This window comes from Bidens hawaiensis, unplaced genomic scaffold, assembly GCF_021521415.1.
Source record: "Bidens hawaiensis isolate Kalapana, Puna unplaced genomic scaffold, B.hawaiensis_p1.1 tig00039069_1, whole genome shotgun sequence".
Lineage (NCBI taxonomy): Eukaryota > Viridiplantae > Streptophyta > Magnoliopsida > Asterales > Asteraceae > Bidens > Bidens hawaiensis.
Genome location: NW_027505591.1, coordinates 25,090 through 44,832, shown reverse-complemented (window position 1 = coordinate 44,832; position 19,743 = coordinate 25,090). Strand labels below are relative to the sequence as shown.

The 19,743-nt window shown below is 43.1% G+C and overlaps 1 protein-coding gene and 1 pseudogene across 1 annotated transcript; one reads left to right on the top strand and one right to left on the bottom strand.

The window, feature by feature from the left end:
- The first annotated feature begins 16,108 nt into the window (after window positions 1-16,108).
- On the top strand, window positions 16,109-16,594 carry LOC143614147 (chlorophyll a-b binding protein CP24 10B, chloroplastic pseudogene; annotated as a pseudogene).
- An 850-nt stretch (window positions 16,595-17,444) lies between these two features.
- Window positions 17,445-18,979, bottom strand: LOC143614155 (uncharacterized). Its single transcript, XM_077087669.1, has 2 exons — window positions 18,821-18,979; window positions 17,445-17,851 (listed from the first exon to the last, which is right to left on the bottom strand). Exons 1-2 carry the CDS (start codon window positions 18,842-18,844, stop codon window positions 17,597-17,599), a joined length of 279 nt encoding a protein of 92 aa, XP_076943784.1. The 5' UTR covers window positions 18,845-18,979; the 3' UTR covers window positions 17,445-17,596.
- Between the last annotated feature and the right edge of the window lie 764 nt (window positions 18,980-19,743).

Here is a 19,743-nt window from a genome sequence, read left to right as displayed (position 1 = left end):
TAATTACATATTTTTAAGTTTGCCATACATAGTCCCTACACATAATCACAAGCACTAATATACATGAACTAACATAGACCTACACAAAATACAAATTACCTACACACTTTATTATGTTAAGTTACACATTCCTACACAAAAATGGATACTGACCCACACATGAACTCACATAACCCAACACTTAATCAGATCACATGAACTCACATAGTATACACACATAATACATATTACTTTTAGATTTAACACAATAAACTTACATTATCATGCGCAGTATATAGATTCACTATGAAAACCACACGCGTTACAAAGTATAAAACCGTACGCAGTGTAGGTAAAACTATACAATCACATTCAAAAAGGATCAGTGAAGAGGTAGGTCCCAGCAGAGCCCAGTTGGACCCGCAAGAACTCACCTTGAACATGGACGTCTGCGCAACGACCAACTGCTTCCGCAGGACCCACCATGCTCAGAGAAGACCTTACGCGCAGTACGCCAGCTGTACCCGCAGGGAAAGCCTCCCAATGGTGAAGTACCCCGCTTGTTCCCGCAGTTGCGGATACAACCCATCAGGGAAGGCTACCCGCACTGATAGCAAGGCTTACACGCACAAGGCACTATTGCTACTTCAGTAGTCACCTGAAGGAATGAGCAAGGCGGGAATACTCCCGCCCAAATGAGCCAGTCCGTATGCTTCTGGAAGATCTTTTGTACTATACCTACCAAGGTATGGGCAAAACAGACGATCTGACCAGAGACACCCATGAACCAATCACAGGGTGACAGCTCACCGACAACAGTACGAGGAGGAGCACCCTCTAGTACTGTTTGTCACTATTAGCCGCTGCCTACTCACCAACCCTTACTGTGGGACGTGCGCAGCCTACAGTTGGTGGAACAGTGCATAGCCGGCAGTAAAGGAACAGTAAACAGCCGACCTTGTCACTGTAGGCCGCAGCCTATCCACCAACCAGCATGGCTTGAGCGTAGCCCACTGTTGGTAGAACAGGAATACTATTCAGCCGGCTGTACCTTCTAGGAAACCTACCTTCGGCTATAAATACTCCAACACCTTGGAATGGTAAGGACATCATCTGATATTCCGTTATCTTATCTAGCAATCTCTTAATATACACTTATATTCAGAGCAATCTAGTCTGATTCTCACGCCGGAGGGTGGTCACAAGGAGGAACCCCCCCCTTCTCAGTGACGAGCTTACGGTGTCTGTTTTGCAGGTCACCTGAAGAACAACCTTCTCTGCTGGACCTCATCCTCGTGGGAAACATCTATTTAACCCCCAGATTATCCGTAATCTGCCCGGGGGTCGATTAGTGTTTCTTCATTGGCGCCATCCGTGCATAAAAGCTAGAACTAATTCTTAGTTTTTTCAAAATTTCTGAAGAAATGGTTAACGTTACTCCGGTCCCAAGGCCAGTAAGTGACCAAGAAACCCCGGTGACCCCAACCCCAGCAACTGGGAACACCGGCGGTTATACAAATTTTACGAACACTACCCCGGTTACCCAAGCCGGGACAAGTGCAGTAAACAATATTTCACTGGGGTTCACTGATGCCCAGTTGGAGAAACGGACGAGGGTCCCTCGCCAAACACTAGATCAAGTTAAGGCGTGGGCCGAAGCACGTCAGAAAGAGTTCCAAGCTGAGTTGGATGAACGCTTGCGTTCACTTCAACAGGCTGACGAATTCGGCAGTACTCGCCATCTCAATATGAACAGTGAGTGCGAGTACTCAGACGATGAGCGGGAAGAATCCGATACCGACGCAAACCCTCGCCATAAGGCAAAAGGGAAGCGTAAGGAAACGGACTTCCAACCGACAAGGAATTTTGGGGAAGCCTTTAAACCAACGAATGCGGAGAGAAACCCGCGTGACTTCTCCAAAACCTTTAGACCAACTGCTGCAAATGCAGGAAAGTCAAAGTTTGCAAGGGACATTGCGGAAGCAATCGCCCCGAGAAGTGCCAAACAAATGTCCAACATCGGCACTTATGATGGTCTATCCGCCCCAGACGACCACTTGAACAGATTCATTGCGGGGGCAACCGTCAGTAACTGGACGGAACCCACGTGGTGTTATATGTTCCAGATGACTCTGGTTGGAGCGGCCAGGGCATGGTTCGATCGTTTACCGGTCCACCACATCTATGATTGGGCGGACTTTCAGAACAAGTTCAGCCAACACTTCAGCCAACAAAGGAAATATACTGAAGAACAGTGGACGATCCTCAACTGCGTTAGAGAGGAGGATGAATCTTTACTAGACTTCATCACTCGCTTCAACTCCAAAAAGCTAAGTCTGGGCAACATAAGTGAAGATCTTGTTCGCGCCGCTTTCATCCAGGGCGCCGAATACCCAGAGCTTATCCGCACATTGACGGGTAAGGACGGCATGCCATCCACATGGGATGCCATCATGACGGCGGCCAAGCGCTTTGCCGAGACGGAGAAGCAACTGGGAAGGGATCTTCCCCAGAGTACACACCTCTACACGCAAAGGACTAGAGAAAACAATGTTCGGATCGCCCGGCAGAACAAAAAGAGGAAGCTAGGTATTTGGCAGTCAAGGGTAAACTTTGACACCTCATCCAGCTCTCACCCTCTTGTTGGCGGAAGAGATAACACACACCCTTCAAGCCGAAAACACCGGTGGACGCCACTCACCAAAAGCGTCACGGAGATATTTGCCACTGAAAAACTACCATGGCCAAAAGCTCCAATGATCCGGCAGCGACCTAATGCGGATCAGAGCAAATCCTGTGACTTCCACGGGACAAAAGGTCATAGTACGGAAGAGTGTACATCCTTGAAGGATATTGTTGAAACATTCGTCAAGGATGGAAGACTTGCACACCTTGTGGCATCAATCAAGAAGGGAGGAAGGAATGATAACCGGTACAGAGGCAACGGACGAAAGCCCGTTGACATCAGCATCAACATGGTTCATGGTAAGATCAGAGGAAGAAAAAGGCGAACGACAGAACCATGCGCGTGGAAGGAAGCTGAGGTGCGCTTCCCGCGAGTGCCAGGAGGACCCAGCAAAGAAGGCCCTATCGTCATCAAAAGCCAGCTGGGGCACTACATCACTTCTCGCACTCTTGCTGACAACGGCGCCTCGTCAACGGTAATGTACAGGCAGTTCTTCGACAAGCTAGATGACGAAGACAAGGAACGCCTGGAAACGATCTACGCCTCGATGGAAGGGTTCGATGGCAGCACAAACACCCCCCTGGGTATCCTATCTTTCCCCTTCACTCTTACGGACGGGAATCACTCACGCACAGAAGACGTGGATTTTGTCGTAATGAGGAAGCCACACCACACATACGACATTCTCTTCGGAAGAGACGGGATGGCAAGATTCAACGCCGTGGTATCCTCAGTCCACGGCATGATGGGATGGCCAACAGCTGAGGGTGTAGCGATGATCACCGGCATTCCCCAGGTATGCATCGCATCTGTCTCATCTAAACCCAAACCAAAGATGGCTAAACCAACCATCACCGAACCAGAAAGATGGGCCTTCAACGGCAAATACCCTGACCAGGCCGTTTCCATTGGCCCAACAGTTGTTGATCCCACACGCACCTTACTCAAGCGCTTATTACAGAAAAACGCTGACATCTTCGCGTGGACACCAGCTGACATGACTGGTGTACCCCGAAGTAAGGCAGAGCATAAGCTCAAATGCGATCCGGCTGTTACGCCAATCGTACAAAAGCGCAGAGTAATGGGGCCAGAACAAACTAACGCGTGTAGAACCCAAGTCAAGGAACTCCTTGACGCAGGCATCGTACGCGTTAGTAGATATCAAACATGGGTTGCAAATCCCGTTATGGTACCGAAGAATAACAAACAATGGCGCATGTGCATAGATTTCAAGGACTTAAACAAAGCATGCCCTAAAGATTGTTATCCGTTACCCGAAATTGATCTTAAGGTGGATTCGTTAGCACCGTTTCGCCTTAAATGCTTCCTGGACGCGTATAAGGGGTACCATCAAATCCACATGGCCGTTGATGATCAGGACAAAACCGCTTTTCGGACGCCCGATGGCACATTTTGTTACCAAATGATGCCATTCGGACTTAAGAATGCCGGGTCCACATACCAACGCCTGATGGACAACCAGTTTCATACCCAAATTGTGAGGAACTTGGAAGTCTACATGGATGACTTGGTCATCAAAAGCCCTGACGCAGAAGCGATGTTGAAAAACATCGAAGAAACTTTCAACAAGCTTAGGAAGATAAACATGAAACTCAACCCGGGCAAGTGTGCCTTTGGAATGGAAGAAGGGAAGTTCTTGGGGGTCATCGTCACTAAAGATGGCTTCAAAGCGAACCCTGAAAAGGTCGAAGCCATTATCAAAATGGAATCACCTACTACCATCAAACAGGCTCAGACACTGAATGGACGACTAGTGGCACTTAATCGCTTTTTGGCAAACCACGCGGATAAGTCGTTTCCTTTCGTGTCAACGTTGAGAAACTGTTTAAAGAAAACGCACTTCCGCTGGACACCAGAAGCGGAAGCAGCTTTTCAGGAGATTCGGTCACGCTTGATCGAACTCCCAACGCTCACAGCACCAAAAGCGGGAGAGGAGTTAATCCTATACCTTTCCGCAACAGATAGAGCAACCGGGGCAGTCCTGCTAGTAGAGCGAAAAGGCATCCAGATGCCAATCTATTATGTCAGCCGTATCCTAACAGACGTAGAAACCCGGTACTCTACCCTCGAAAAATTAGTCTTAGCACTTATACACGATTCACGCAGGTTAAGACGATATTTCCAGGGTCACCCAATCACCATTCTCTCCAACTTCAAACTTGCAAACGTTCTACGCAAACCCGAGTTATCGGGACGCCTAGCCAAATGGGCAATTGAGTTGGGGGAGTACGCGATAAAGTATAAGCCAAGACCAGCCATAAAAGGCCAGGTTTTGGCCGACTTTATTGCGGAAATGCCTGCATCGCGGGAAAAAGAGTGCCAGGAAGAGGTTCAACCCTCTCCAGCACAAGACATCAATGATGTCTGGCGACTCTACACTGATGGAGCAGCCAATAACGAGGGTTCAGGCGCAGGGCTGAAACTAACCAACCCAGCAGGCCAAGAATACACTTACGCTATTCGACTGGATTTTCCAAGTACGAATAACGAAGCCGAGTATGAGGCATTCTTGGCTGGGCTGAGAATTGCGCGTAAGATGGGAGTGAAACACTTGGAAGCCCACGTGGATTCCATGTTAGTAGCCAATCAAATCAACGGGACGTACACGGCCGTGAACGACACAATGGCCCTGTACCTCGCACAAGCAAAAACCCTTATGCGCGATTTTAACGATTGCAAAGTCATACACGTCAAGCGTAGTGAAAACAAATCTGCGGATGCGTTAAGCAAGCTTGCATCATTAGCCTTCACCCACTTGGGAAAGGACATCCGCATTGAACTCCTCGAGGCACCTTCGGTCCCGCACAAGGAAATTTGTGTCATCCAAACCGGCACAGAAACGTGGATGACACCAATAATAAAATACCTCGCGGCAGGTACACTACCAGAGTAAAAAACACAGGCAAGAAAACTACGCTGTAAAGCACTGAATTATCAACTCATCGATGACATCCTTTACAGACGTAACTTTCTTGGCCCACTCTTAAGATGCGTGGACAACAAAGATGCTGACTACCTCCTAAGGGAAGTACACGAAGGCATCTGTGGAGTACACGCAGGTCCACGCGCTGTTGTAGCTAAGCTAAACAACGCGGGATACTTTTGGCCGGGGATGCATACGGATGCGCTGGCATACATCAGAAAATGCAGGTCTTGCCAGCTCTACGCACCCAACACGCACCGCCCGAAGAATGAACTTGTTCCAGTCACATCTTCATGGCCATTTCAGAAGTGGGCCATCGATGTGACAGGCCCATTTCCTACAGCAGCAGGAAATGTTCAGTTCCTAGTGGTAGCCATCGACTACTTCACCAAGTGGATAGAAGCAAAACCCTTAGCCCAAACAACCGCGAAACATATCAAAAAATTTATTTGGGAATTTATTATTTGTCGTTTTGGACTTCCACAGAATTTGGTGAGCGATAACGGCACCAACTTTGCTGACAAGAAGCTACAACAGTGGCTGAAAGAACTTCAAATCACCCACACCTTTACCTCAGTGGCACACCCGCAAGGTAATGGTGAGGTGGAAAGAGCAAATAAGAGCATCGTCGAAGGCATAAAGAAAAGACTCTTGGAACACAGATCCGGCTGGGTGGATGAGCTTCCGCACGTCCTTTGGGCAAACAGAACGCTGAAGAAGGCCAGTACGGGAGAAACCCCTTTCAGTCTCACTTATGGCACTGAAGCCATGGTCCCGGTCGAAATTGGTTTACCCTCACCAAGGGTCTTGATTCAGCCAGAAGACAATGATGCGGAAAGACGGTTGGACCTTATGCTAACCGAGGAACGCAGAGACTTAGCCGCAGTGCGTGAAGAGAACTACAAGCGACAAATGCAAAAGTACTACAACACGCGGGTAAAACTCTGCAACTTCAATGTAGGAGACTACATACTGCGTAACAACGAGGCTTCGAACCAAGAACGCCCAGGAAAGCTGGCCCCGGTCTGGGAAGGGCCATACATTATCAAAGAAGTTCTGGGAAAGGGCGCATACCGGCTCGAAAGGCTCGATGGCACTCCCATCCCAAGAACATGGAATGGAGCTCAATTACGCAAATGTTATATGTAGATCAATTCCAAACTTGTAAAGAAAAGGCCTAGAGCCACTTCTAATGGAAATGATTCTCCTTTCACAATGTGTTGATAGCCTTACCTTTATATTTATGAACTTCCCACACTGATGTGCCGGTATTCACCGCATAAATAGGGGAAGAAGTAAGTCGTTACGTGTGGAAGGCGGCAAAACCCGCATAAACACAACGGTAAAAATTTCAAGTTTTAAGGAAAACCTCCACGCAGGTCAGATGTAAGTAAAGTTTAGCCATCCTATTAAGTGCAAGTGACGGTCTTACCCGCACAATCACGAACAAGGAGGCAAAACTTCAACCTATTATCTACCACGTCCAAAGGTTAACTTATTCTGAACACTTAGAAAATTTCAAAGGAAAAGATGAGGGAAACTTCCACGCAGGTCAGATATCAGTAAAGTTAAGTCATCCTACTAAGTGTAAGTGACGGTCATACCCGCACAATCATGAAAGAGGAAGCGAAACAAACTTATAATTTGCCACGTTAAAAAGTTAACTTATCTAAGTACTAAAGAAATTGCTAAGTTAGATCAAAACATGCGTAAAATAAACAAGGCAAAGAATTAACACAATCTTTATTCCATCAAAATTCAAATATTACAAAGATTGCTGGGTGCATACCCGCATACAAAAGAAGCTATACAAAAAAAACAAAAATCTACGCTAATGGCGGAAAGGTATCTTCAGGATCATGCTTCAGGACCACTTCCACTTGGACCCGCACCATCAGTAGAGCGTGGCGGTTCAAGGAAAGCTTTAAGGATAGCTAGCCCATCATCAGCAGCAGCGACTTCGTTTACCTTCTCCACCACCGGATGCGGGAAGGCGGCATACTGATTCACTGCTTGGTCATAAACAGCTTCAGTATCCACATCATACAAAGGGAAGTTGGAAGGCGGGATGCCTTTCTTAACAAACCCTAGACCAAGCAGGAAGCCGGCCTTTTCCCCATCCTCATGAGAAGCGTTGAGGGCTGTTCTCATAGCATCGTCATAAGACGTCTCCGTGAAGACCCGATGCACAACCTACAAGAATATACAAGTATCAAAACCTTTCCTATTTACAAAGAAAAGCGTAAAGACATGAAAAGCTTACCTGAGACAACGCTTCTCGAAGAAGCCATTCCTTGGCAACCAGAGCTTCTTGGAGGGCGGCTTGAGCTTGGTTACAGGCGCGTTCGGCTTCACTTTTATTGAGGTTGGCAAGCAACACTTCCTTTGCAGCAGCCTCTTCGACGCCCTTTAGCTTCCGCTCAGTGTGGTCAAGCACGCCCCTCTGGTCCAGGATCTCTTGGAGCTTCTTCGCGTCCTCTATCGCCAAGGCATCATGAGCCTGTTGGAGCGCCTCTAATTTAGCTTTAAGTTCCTCATTCTCGAGGCGTAGAGGCTCAGCAACAGTTTCAGCCTTGGTGGCCCTTTCAGTTGCGTTCCTAGCAGTTTCCTTAGCCAGCCGAAGCTGTTCGTTAACAGCTTGGGCAGCCTTGGAACGGGCCTCGAGACGGGCCTGAACCTCAACTTCAAGGGCCTTGAACGCCTTCTCCTTCTCCGCAGCCGCGGCGGAGAGCCTCGTATTCTCCTCCCGGACAGCCCGCGCCTGAGCTACTTCTTGAATGCGAGCTGCTTTTAACTTGTCGTTTTCACGACAAAGCAGCTCGACGCGCGGCTGCATCCGGGCCAGAAGAACCCGAAGCTCATTGGTTAGCCTACCCTCCTGGTAGCTAGCCATGGCTTCCCCCAACGCACCACTAGGAGCTGCGTGACGAGCCCAATCCACGCACTCCACAGGTGTGCGAAGGGTTGTTCCTCGGCGGATGTTCCATCGTGGAACATACACTTCATTGGAATCCGACACTGCAAAAAACAAAAAGCAGTTAGGAAAAGATGATATATAAAAAAAATATATATATAAATAAAAAATAGGCCAAAAAAACCCTACGCACCTGTAGGGTCAATAACAGGCCGATAGCCGCCAAACCCATCACCTGAACCTAAGGGAAATTCGTCCAAAAGGTCAGGTAGATGGGAAGGAGGCAGAGGTTGGCGAGAAGCCCCATGCATACCTGAAGGATCGGCCGTCGTTGCCGATGACGGAGGAGGCATGGTGAAGGCCGCCGCGGTCGCCGCTGCGGAGTCCGCAGCAAAAGTAACCGCCGGCTCAGTGAAAGATGCGGTAAAAATGGCACTGACAGCCGGCGGTGATGTCATCACAGCTGGAACAGTTGGCTCAATGGAGTGAGCAACTGAACCAGGGGAAGCAGGCGCAGCCGCCTGGGTCGTCGCCTCAGGTAGGCTGACCAAGCCTACCGTCATGGGTGGGGGGGTACTCCTCCGCGCTCCACCCTGGAATGCGTCAACATCCACGCCTGCACAAAGAAGATAAGTATTAATGATGGAAAGCTATGAAGTTAAAAATTAAGTTTGTACTTACGGGTTTTCTTGAGCCTAAAAGTGCGGACAGGCGGGGATGAACCCGATGGAGCCGGCCTCTTCACGCCGCTCACCGTTGTCATCCTGGGCTCTCCGGAGGTGACAGTCGTCGCAGCCTCCGGAGCGGTGGTCTTATCACCACCGGGGTTCCCCGCCACCTCCTCGCTCTCGGCCTCTGAGTCAGACCGAGGCACCGGATCGGCAGTGGAGGCCACCTTCTCCTTCCCCTTCCCGCCGGCAGCCTTCTTCTTCCGCACCAACGGAGGACCATCTGCGGATTCCTCATCAGAACATAAGATTAGAGGAATTCCAGCAGAGGTTTCAGCATTGAGGGGTCGAGGGTTGAATAACGCCTTACCTGGCCGCCTGGCGCTCAGGATCTCGTGGCCTAGCGGGTAGACCTCCACGAACCGATCCGCCTTTTGTTCTAGGATGGGTAACTCGTTCTCATCTAGAGCACGAGTACCCATCCGAGCGGGACTGTCAGCCTCCCGCGGATACAGGAGCGACTGCAAGTCGTTCCCCTCTGAAATAAAAGCAGCAGTTAGAAGACAAACCTATATAAACAAAGTAAACAGAGCATACCGTAAGGAACAGAGTTCAAACCGTATTCGAGGACGATCGGGATCTTTTGCGCATCCGCATCCTTCCACACCCGGCTCATCCCGAGCATCACCATCCCGGACTCCGCAAACTGGTAAACCGGAGATTGGACTCGGGAAATCTTTGAGAACCATTCCGCCTCCTGTAGTTGGAGGCGTGAAGGCTGGGGAGAGCTTGCCCATTCTTAAATTTCATGGCAAGGGGGACGGCGCGAGCGGAGATGAAAAGGAACTCCCGCTTCCACGAGCGAAGACTGCGCTCGGTTGCGCAAATCTTCAAACCCTTTATACGGGTTATCAGAGTATACCACCCCTGGATGCACCTCCAAGAGTAGAAGGTCATCAGGCGGTCGACGAAGGGCTCAATGCCCAGAATCCGGCACACCCACTCGAAGTGGCGAATCTTCGCGATCGCCATCGGGTGCACCTCGGTCAGGTGTACACCGTGCCTCTCAAGGACACGGTAAACAAACTTTGTCAATGGGAACCTAAGATTCCCATAGACAAAGAATGCAGCATATACCCCGATCTTGCCTCTGGGGGCATCATACACCGTCTGGTGGGGTTCAGGAAACTCAGGCTCGAGAGACTCGAGCATGAACTTCCTGACGATGTACTGATATAGATCGACAGGCAGAGCACACTGGCACTCGCCAGCAGTACTCTTGTCATCGGCGTACACCCCAGCCTCCTGGGCTGTAGCCTCAAGATCGTGAGAGGACATCTTGCAGATATGAAAGAGAACGATTTCAAGAGAATGCTCGACTGAAAAGATGAGTATTCGCCGGAAATCGTTTGGAAGATGAAGAGAGAAGTGAAAGTGTGGATTACAAAGAGCCCTCTCCCCCTTTATATACTAATCGCAATTAATGCGATGAATTTAATGCGGAAGAGAGAGAAATCGCAGGTGCAATGAAACTATGACACGTGGCAAAAAGCAAGCTGGCAACGGCTGTTGAAAGCACGCGTACCATTAATTTCGCGGCCACGCGCCCGAAAAATCGCGCCCACGCGCCTGAAAAAGCGTCTGGAATGACCAGGTACTGTCACGTCACCATAACTTCCTGCACGTCCTGACACAGTCAGAAGAAACCGTCGCACGACGTTTCAGCAGTTTGGACTGTTCTTATCCTTTCACCAACTCTTCGAATTTCAAAAATTTCAAAAAAAAAAGATTCAAAAGTAAGCGGGAAAATACCCCTTACCTTGGCAACCAAGTAACTGTAAGACAGGTGCGGGTACAGTGTTAAGGCAAAACCCTTCACATACTTAGCACCCGCAGGGAATTGACGCCAGGAATACCTTGGAAGTAAAATAACCGTAAGACGAGTGCGGGTACAGTGTCAAGGCAAAACCCTTCACATACTTAGCACTCCGCAGGGAATTCAAACCAGGAAGGATCTTCTGGGCCATGCTTGCGGAATCGGGAATAACATCCCCGCATGGCGGGATCGTCGAGAACTATATTGTTGGAAACTCCAAGATGGAATTGGTGGTTTTAACATAATTGATCACTATGTTGAAAACTACCAAAACCCCATGGAGAATCCATACAAGTGGGACTCAACGCTCCTGACTTGCGAGGAGGTTACAAACCTACCCGCTTCATACCCAAAGATCAAGCAGAAAAGTCGGGAATTTATGCGTGACATTAGGAAAACCGCGGGAAGAATCCCCACGGAAAACCTTAAAACTAAAAACCCTTTTCAAAACCCCTTGCTAGTCCAAAAGTTCACCTCACTTATTAATAATTCATGAGAAGAACATTGGACTGGGGGGACTTGAAGAGGTAGGTCCCAGCAGAGCCCAGTTGGACCCGCAAGACTCACCTTGAACAGGGACGTCTGCGCAACGACCAACTGCTTCCGCAGGACCCACCATGCTCAGAGAAGACCTTACGCGCAGTACGCCAGCTGTACCCGCAGGGAAAGCCTCCAAATGGTGAAGTACCCCGCTTGTTCCCGCAGTTGCGGATACAACCCATCAGGGAAGGCTACCCGCACTGATAGCAAGGCTACACGCACAAGGCACTATTGCTACTTCAGTAGTCACCTGAAGGAATGAGCAAGGCGGGAATACTCCCGCCCAAATGAGCCAGTCCGTATGCTTCTGGAAGATCTTTTGTACTATACCTACCAAGGTATGGGCAAAACAGACGATCTGACCAGAGACGCCCATGAACCAATCACAGGGTAACAGCTCACCGACAACAGTACGAGGAGGAGCACCCTCTAGTACTGTTTGTCACTATTAGCCGCTGCCTACTCACCAACCCTTACTGTGGGACGTGCGCAGCCTACAGTTGGTGGAACAGTGCATAGCCGGCAGTAAAGGAACAGTATACAGCCGACCTTGTCACTGTAGGCCGCAGCCTATCCACCAACCAGCATGGCTTGAGCGTAGCCCACTGTTGGTAGAACAGGAATACTATTCAGCCGGCTGTACCTTCTAGAAAACCTACCTTCGGCTATAAATACTCCAACACCTTGGAATGGTAAGGACATCATCTGATATCTCGTTATCTTATCTAGCAATCTCTTAATATACACTTATATTCAGAGCAATCTAGTCTGATTCTCACGCCGGAGGGTGGTCACAAGGAGGAACCCACCCCTTCTCAGTGACGAGCTTACGGTGTCTGTTTTGCAGGTCACCTGAAGAACAACCTTCTCTGCTAGACCTCATCCTCGTGGGAAACATCTATTTAACCCCCGGATTATCCGTAATCTGCCCGGGGTCGATTAGTGTTTCTTCAATCAGTTTAAGATATATCACGTAGTGCATGTTAAACTTAATTAAAAGAAACAGTATAGGGCTTGCAATATGCCCTATTCTCTACAATTCTATCACTTTTCTTTATTGCTTGAATAACAAAATAATGAGCTTACATAGGCCTACACAAAATAAAAATTATCTACACACGTTACTCTGTGAACATACACAACCCTACAATCTACCAAAATCCAATTTCTTTATAAAATTCAGTTCAAAGAAGTCGAATTTGTAAATGGATCTATTATATGAACACTCTTATCCCCAAATTCAAAGAAACCTGTGTCACACAAAAAAACCCTAATTTTATCCCCAAATCAATAATTCAGTCAGCTAAAATTATGTTCAAGTTATGGATGCATGTATCTTAAATATCAAAGAACAAAATGTAGGCTTCGCGACCTCTAATTAGGTTTAGATACCACAATTAAACCATCAAAATTAAACGATCAAGAAATTATTGCAGGTTTCGAGACCTGCAACTAAAGAATTAAACTAATTAAATCGATCAAACTAACCTTCACAGTAACCCCGAAGTCCTTATCGCACCAAATAAAAACCCAAATTACATTAGGGTTTAATCTTGAAACGAGCCTTTTAAATACAAACAACACAACCTTCAGCAAACATGGCGTCAAAATTTGAGGAATCAACAACGAAAATCTCAATATTTTGTGTTAATATTGTTTGCTCGTGATTTGCAGAAATGAAGATGCTATTTTAGGGATTTTGATGACAATAATTAGCTTTCTTTATTTACATATTTAGGCAAATTACAAAAGTGTCCTTTTTGTTTAAAAGTATTAAAAACTAGCTATAAATATTTACAAAAAATGTCATAATCAATGTAGGCTATTGATCAATTTAATCAATGGTTATAAATCACTTCTCGCACTTCTCACTCTAATATGACTTCTTCACTGAACCAACCCATATATATATATATATATATATAGGATGGATCACGCGAGAAGTCAAGTTATAGCGAGAAGTGCGAGAAATCAATCTGAACCATTGATTAACATGGCTAGGTGTAATCAATGGATTAGATTGGTTAAAGTAAATTTGTAATTATGAATATATAAATTACCAAGAATTTAATAAATAAGGGTAGTTAGGTCTTTGACTTATGGAGTGTTTAAAGTGAACTCAAGTTATTAATATCATTTAATTGTTATTATTACTAACTAATTGAAAGTTACATGTAAAATTTTTAATTGTTATTTTTTAATTGATACTATTAATCAAACTAATGTTAAACAAAAGGTGAAGTCACAAATGTATACGTGAAAATTTTATAATTGTAAGCTATTAATATGATACGTTATTTATTATATGTGCTTTAATATGAAAAAAAATAGTTCATTTTATACTGTGTAGGGTTTATATATGTATTGTGTAGCTGGTATCACGAATGTGTATGTGAAAATTTTACAAGTGTAAGTTATTAGTATTATTCATTATTTATTATATGTAGTTTAATGTCATAAAGAAATGATTATTTTGTATTGTGTAGGTTCATATATGTACTGTGTACGTGATATTTCGAAGTTGTATGCGTAACTTTTATCGTGTGTAAGTTCATTTATGTACTGTATAGATGGTATTTTGAATTGCTTGTGTAATTTTTATCGTATGTAGGTTCATGTATGTACTATTTAGGTTTATAAATGTATTATGTATGTGGTATTCTGAATTATGTATTATGTACTGTATATGAGGTATTCGAATTGTGTACACGTAATTTTTATCGTGTGTAGTTTCATTTATATACTGTCTAGGTGGTATTTAGAAGTATGTATGCATAATTTAGATTAAAATATTGAAATTAAAATAAAATGAAATAGATGTATATTTGTTTGTTGATAATCTATAAATAGAACAATATCGATTATGGGAATTTGAATTATGAATATATTATAATAAAACATGGTTAAATTCGAAATTAAAAAAATGGTTGTTTGTTTGTTATAAAAACAAAAAAAATAAAATAAAAACGCTGATTTGTTTATTGATTTGTGTTTATATGTGTTTGATCTAATATATGAGGGGTTAGAACACTTGAGGTAGATCAAATACAAAGGTGTTAAATGATTTTGAAGATAAAGATAAATAAGAATTTTAAAAATTCCTTTTGTGTTATTTTTCATGAATCGCATAAGTTTGATATGTGTTATACTCATTTTAAAATGTTGGTTTTCATGTACAACATATATAAATAATTTCATATTTTAATTGAGTAACCTCTTACAAATATTTAAGAAAAATAAAAATAAAATGTTTATTTGAAACGTATTACAACATTTACAAGTTATCATATGCACACATTTGTAGAGATTACAAATATACCCTTCTATATAAATTAAATATAAAATTAAAAGAAAATTTGTGATTGGTTATAATGACTTCTCGCACTTCTCTCGCTAAAAATACTTCTGAAATGAACCTAATCCTATATATATATATATATAAATATGTATTATTTTATTTATTTTTCATAACCACACACACACACATATATATATATATATATATATATTAATAATTAATAATAGTTATATAAATTTTCAAACCTTCTGTTCATTAAAAGGTGGTGGCGGTGGCGGCGGCGGTAGTCACGGTCGTCGTAGCGGTGGTGGTGAGTTTTTAAGTTTAACTATATTTTTCATTTGTCCCCTTCAACTTGGAAAAATGACATATTTTGTCCTAAAACTAATGGGGCTAGAGCATTCCCAACCCGTTCCCTACCCTATATCCATATATATCATATAATTACACTAAAAAACACTGTATTTTCTCTATCCTGTTTAATTAAATAATATTTTTTATATCTTTATCATCATATTTTCTCTGTCTTTCACTCACTACTACTTTATGAAAATATTAAAAAATTATACATTATCTACAGTAAAACCTCAAATTTAACTTTCCAATATAAATATTCTCCCTCTACTCACAACCACTCATAACCATACCATATAATTTGCAAATCCCCCTCACATAATTTTAGGGAGCGGATTGAGAATGCTCTTAGTTCCTGTTAAGAAAAGACTCGGTGGAGACCAATAAAGTGAATGTTAGGATTAACTTAAGTAATTTCTTAAGTTGGGATTAATACTGGTCAATATGCCAAAGTAGAATTATTAAGAGGGTGTTTGGGATTGAGTTTGAAAAATGCTTATTGGCTTATTGGCTTTTTCAAGAAGCCAATAAGCAAAAAAGGTGTTTGGCAAATGTAAAAGCCCTTTTTGTTTTGGTTTTTTGATTGGCTTGAAAAATCACTTTTCCAAAAGCCCCAATTTGAGGCTTTTCAAAAATGCATTTGGCTTTTTGATTAGATTTTTACTAATCTACCCACCCTTTACCATTTTTGGTCATTTTATGTAAATAAGCTAAGCCAAACATTTTTTTAAAAAATGTTTATGGCTTTTCCAACCACATAAGCTAATCCAAACACTTTTTTAAAACTCCTTTTCAAAAAGCCAGAAGTCAATAAGCACTTTTGACAAAAAACACTTTTAGAGTTAAATAAAATGGTAGCGAGAAGTCGGGCTGATTCACGGGTGGTGGGTTATGGCAGCGGTTCTCAGTTATTTTTGTGGGCCAGGCATGGAGCGACATCCCGTGGTTTGAATTGGGGCAGACCCTGGTGCGATCACCCCGTTTTCATTTTGGACTGCTCGGGACCCAACTCATGCTAATGGGTTGGGTTGAGAGCAAACGGTGGGTTAACTTTTTCAACCTTGAATCCCACTTTGTTGATTGGGTGACCGTGCGGTCGAGGACCGCGGAGAATTTCACCAATGCCACTAGAGGACAGGGCTATCCAGGTGGCACATTTTTTTGACCCGTTAAGCTTCGCAGGTATGATCCAGAACTGGGTTTATGTTCCGGATACCAAGAAGCTTGAGAGGTTGAAGTTGGCTGAGATTAAGCATGCAAGGTTAGCAATGTTGGCAATGCTGATATTCTACTTTTGAGGCAGGACAAGGGAACACACCAGCTCTTGGGTTCTAGGAATTTAAATGATTGTGTCATGTAACATGTAAATTATTTAAAAGCTAAGCTTGGTTTGCTTTATATGCGTTTTGAAACGAGTAAACTTCTATTACAACGTGTTTCTGAATCACGTAAAGTGTGTTAATCGGTTTATGTAGCAAGCACGTTTCATTGTTAAGCTGTAAATGAATAAAGATTGACATATGTAACTCACTCTCTCGTTAAGGCTCAACATAGATGGGTTCGGTTATTAGCTAAAACCGAATTTATACTTGTGTTTTTGTGTTAAGATTTTCATAAAAGACTTGTTTCGCTTATTGGAATGATGGTTCGGTTAGCGTCAGACGCTGATGGATTGAAGCTAACTTAATTTACAAATCTAATTGTATTTTGGTTTTGAATAAACATAAATTAACATATGATTTATAAAAATTATACGAAAACATTTCCAAGTTCCAACGCATAACATAACATTTATATAAAATAAAGAGATATAAATGTTGTTTTAATGTCAGTGCGGTTAATTCGGTCAGTTATACACATAACAATAACCGAACAAACTAAACAATCAGTTTCTCAGTTGTTTGACCTTACTTTTGTTATCTCGGTTATGATTGGGCTATTCGGTCTTTTTGCTGATCGCCAACTTTTATACATACATATACACAGTCTTGCATGTTCTCGTCAAGATATTGAGTATGGCACGATAAATGGAGGGAAGCCCCTCGAGCCTCTAGAGTCTAGGGCTTCACTCTAGAGGCTCGAGGGGTACCCTTTTAACGGTTTTCTTTATCTAACCTTGGGAATACAAAGACCTACCCAACCATGATCCTCTTAACCAAACTATTTTGCTTCAAAATTCAAAATGATCAATTCCCCCATTCCAATAATAAGCTAAAAACAGCAAGATTCCATTTAGTTCTTACACACAAATTGACGCAGCAAAAACCGCTCAAAACTTAAATTATCAAATATTACACAGCAAAAAAATGAAAACCTGAAGAATAAGCTCAGATCAGCTTAGCTAGTGCTACCCATGGCCAGTATGAACTCACCTTCACAAACGACCTCGCCTCCAACATACGCCTTTCCGTCCATTTTTGCAATCCCAAACCGTTTTTGAAGTTTTGTGAGCGTCATTCTCATGACCAAAGTGTCTCCGGCCACCACTGGCTTTCTGAATCTAACCTTGTCTACTCCAGCAAACACGAAATTGTCACGTGACCCACCCACTTCTGGTTGCAGCATCACCACACCCCCAACTTGTGCCATTGCCTACAAAAAATAATAAACCAGAACTTTAATATCTATTATTGCACGCCATTAATATGGGTCAACATATATGGCAAAAAGCCAATAATAGACTTTTTCTAGCTATTTGAACATGCTAATTTAGAAACGTGTTTAAGGGTCGACCAGACCCAATAAAATCTGTACAATAACGTTAGTTTGTATTTTTCTCCATTTCAAAAGGTATAAAATACAAAAAAAAAAATGGTTGAAATGTAATGTTTGTTCATCTCTTCTAACATTCTAAAAATATATAAACAGTATTCGTTTATTTAAATGTTTTTTAATGTACATAAGATACACATTTGTATGTAAGAAGTAAAAGTTTTTAAAAAATATATACAGTTGATAGAAAAATCGAACAACTTGCATTTACTCTTTTTATCCTCACTATAATTTAGTCTTCTATAATGAACCTCTTCCTATAGATGCATACATTTTTTTCGAACGGCAAATCTACCCTACTCATATAGTCATATGACTATAAAAAATGTAGGTGAGAGAGAGAGAGATTCAAAGGGTTGGGAGCTATAAATGAAAGTACTAACTACTAACTACTAAATGCTACAAAGTTCATACCAAACAATGACTATAAAAAATGTAGGTGGGAGTAGAAAATAAACTCTTAATTTTTGCCAAAATGAATGATATGGTCACATAGGACTCGGTATTAAATTGCTCATTCAAGTCCAATACACACCCACATTTTGACTTTTGATACCACATTTTGATTGTCTATCCAATTAAAACTTACCTAAAATCAACAGCTAATAACACAACCTTACAAAAAGTATCAATGTTCATCATATGCAGTCATATTGATAAATGAATAATTGAGCTCAAATGCACAATAGGTTCGTACAAGATGGCAATCAATCATAGATCCAAACACTCAAAAGAAAACGAATAAATCATGCATAAAACTGTAAACTGGAACAGGATTTGTGCAAGTACCTCAACCATAAGAACACCAGGCATAATGGGTCTGTCAGGAAAATGACCAGGAAAAAAGTTGTCATTAATAGTCACATTCTTAATCCCAACTGCAGACACTCCTGGGTTGTACTCAATCACCCTGTCCACCAAAAGAAACGGAAACCTGGACCAACAAACCCCAAGTCAGAAATCAAACGAGCAAGCTTTGACTTACGAAAGCTCGAGCTTGGCTCCCGAGTCAATTGTTCAAAAAAGGGAGAATTATTAAGAAATAAATAGGGCACGAACTTGATTTGAGGCCCGGCCCGGCTCATTTACTATTGATTAATGAATTTATATATGTTTTTAATTATTTTTATACATTTTAAGAAAAAACCTTAAACTAGCATTATCTGGGTAAGATATCACGAATCTGATTGATATCAAGGACAGTAGGAAACGCCGGGTACTCTGAAACCACACATACATAAATAAATTTCATAATCAATGAACGAGCCAGTGAATTAAACATTTAAATCATAAATTTAGTGAGTTCAATAGGAGTGTTGGTTGTTAGAGCACAAGTGGCGATGAATTTGGTAGGAAAAGAGAGTTGGTTGAATGAGAGGTTTGGGTGGTTGTTGGGTTGACAAGTGGTTGAATGAGAGCCATTATATTATTGGAGAATGAATGAATGAGTTTAGAATAGAGGATGATGATGGTATTTGAGGTGAACGTGGGCGGACCGTTTGGGAGTGAGTGAAGATGGCGGAGATATCAAGAGTGTGGGTGTTTGGAAGTGTCTCTCGCTTACCACTTTACTACTAGTTGTTGGAGATTATGTTGTCAACTCAAAACTTACTTTAACCTAGGGGTGCAAACGAGTTCGCGAGCTACTCGATATCGGCTAGTTAAAAAGCTCGATCGAGTCAAGTTTAATCGAGCCTGAGCCTGAAAAATAA

Coding starts and splice junctions, on each gene's coding strand:
- LOC143614155 (XM_077087669.1), bottom strand. CDS start 18,844: ATGCCTGGTGTTCTTATGGTTGAG. Junction 17,852..18,820: donor CTGGTGTTCTTATGGTTGAG/GTACTTGCACAA, acceptor TATTTTTTGTAG/GCAATGGCACAAGTTGGGGG.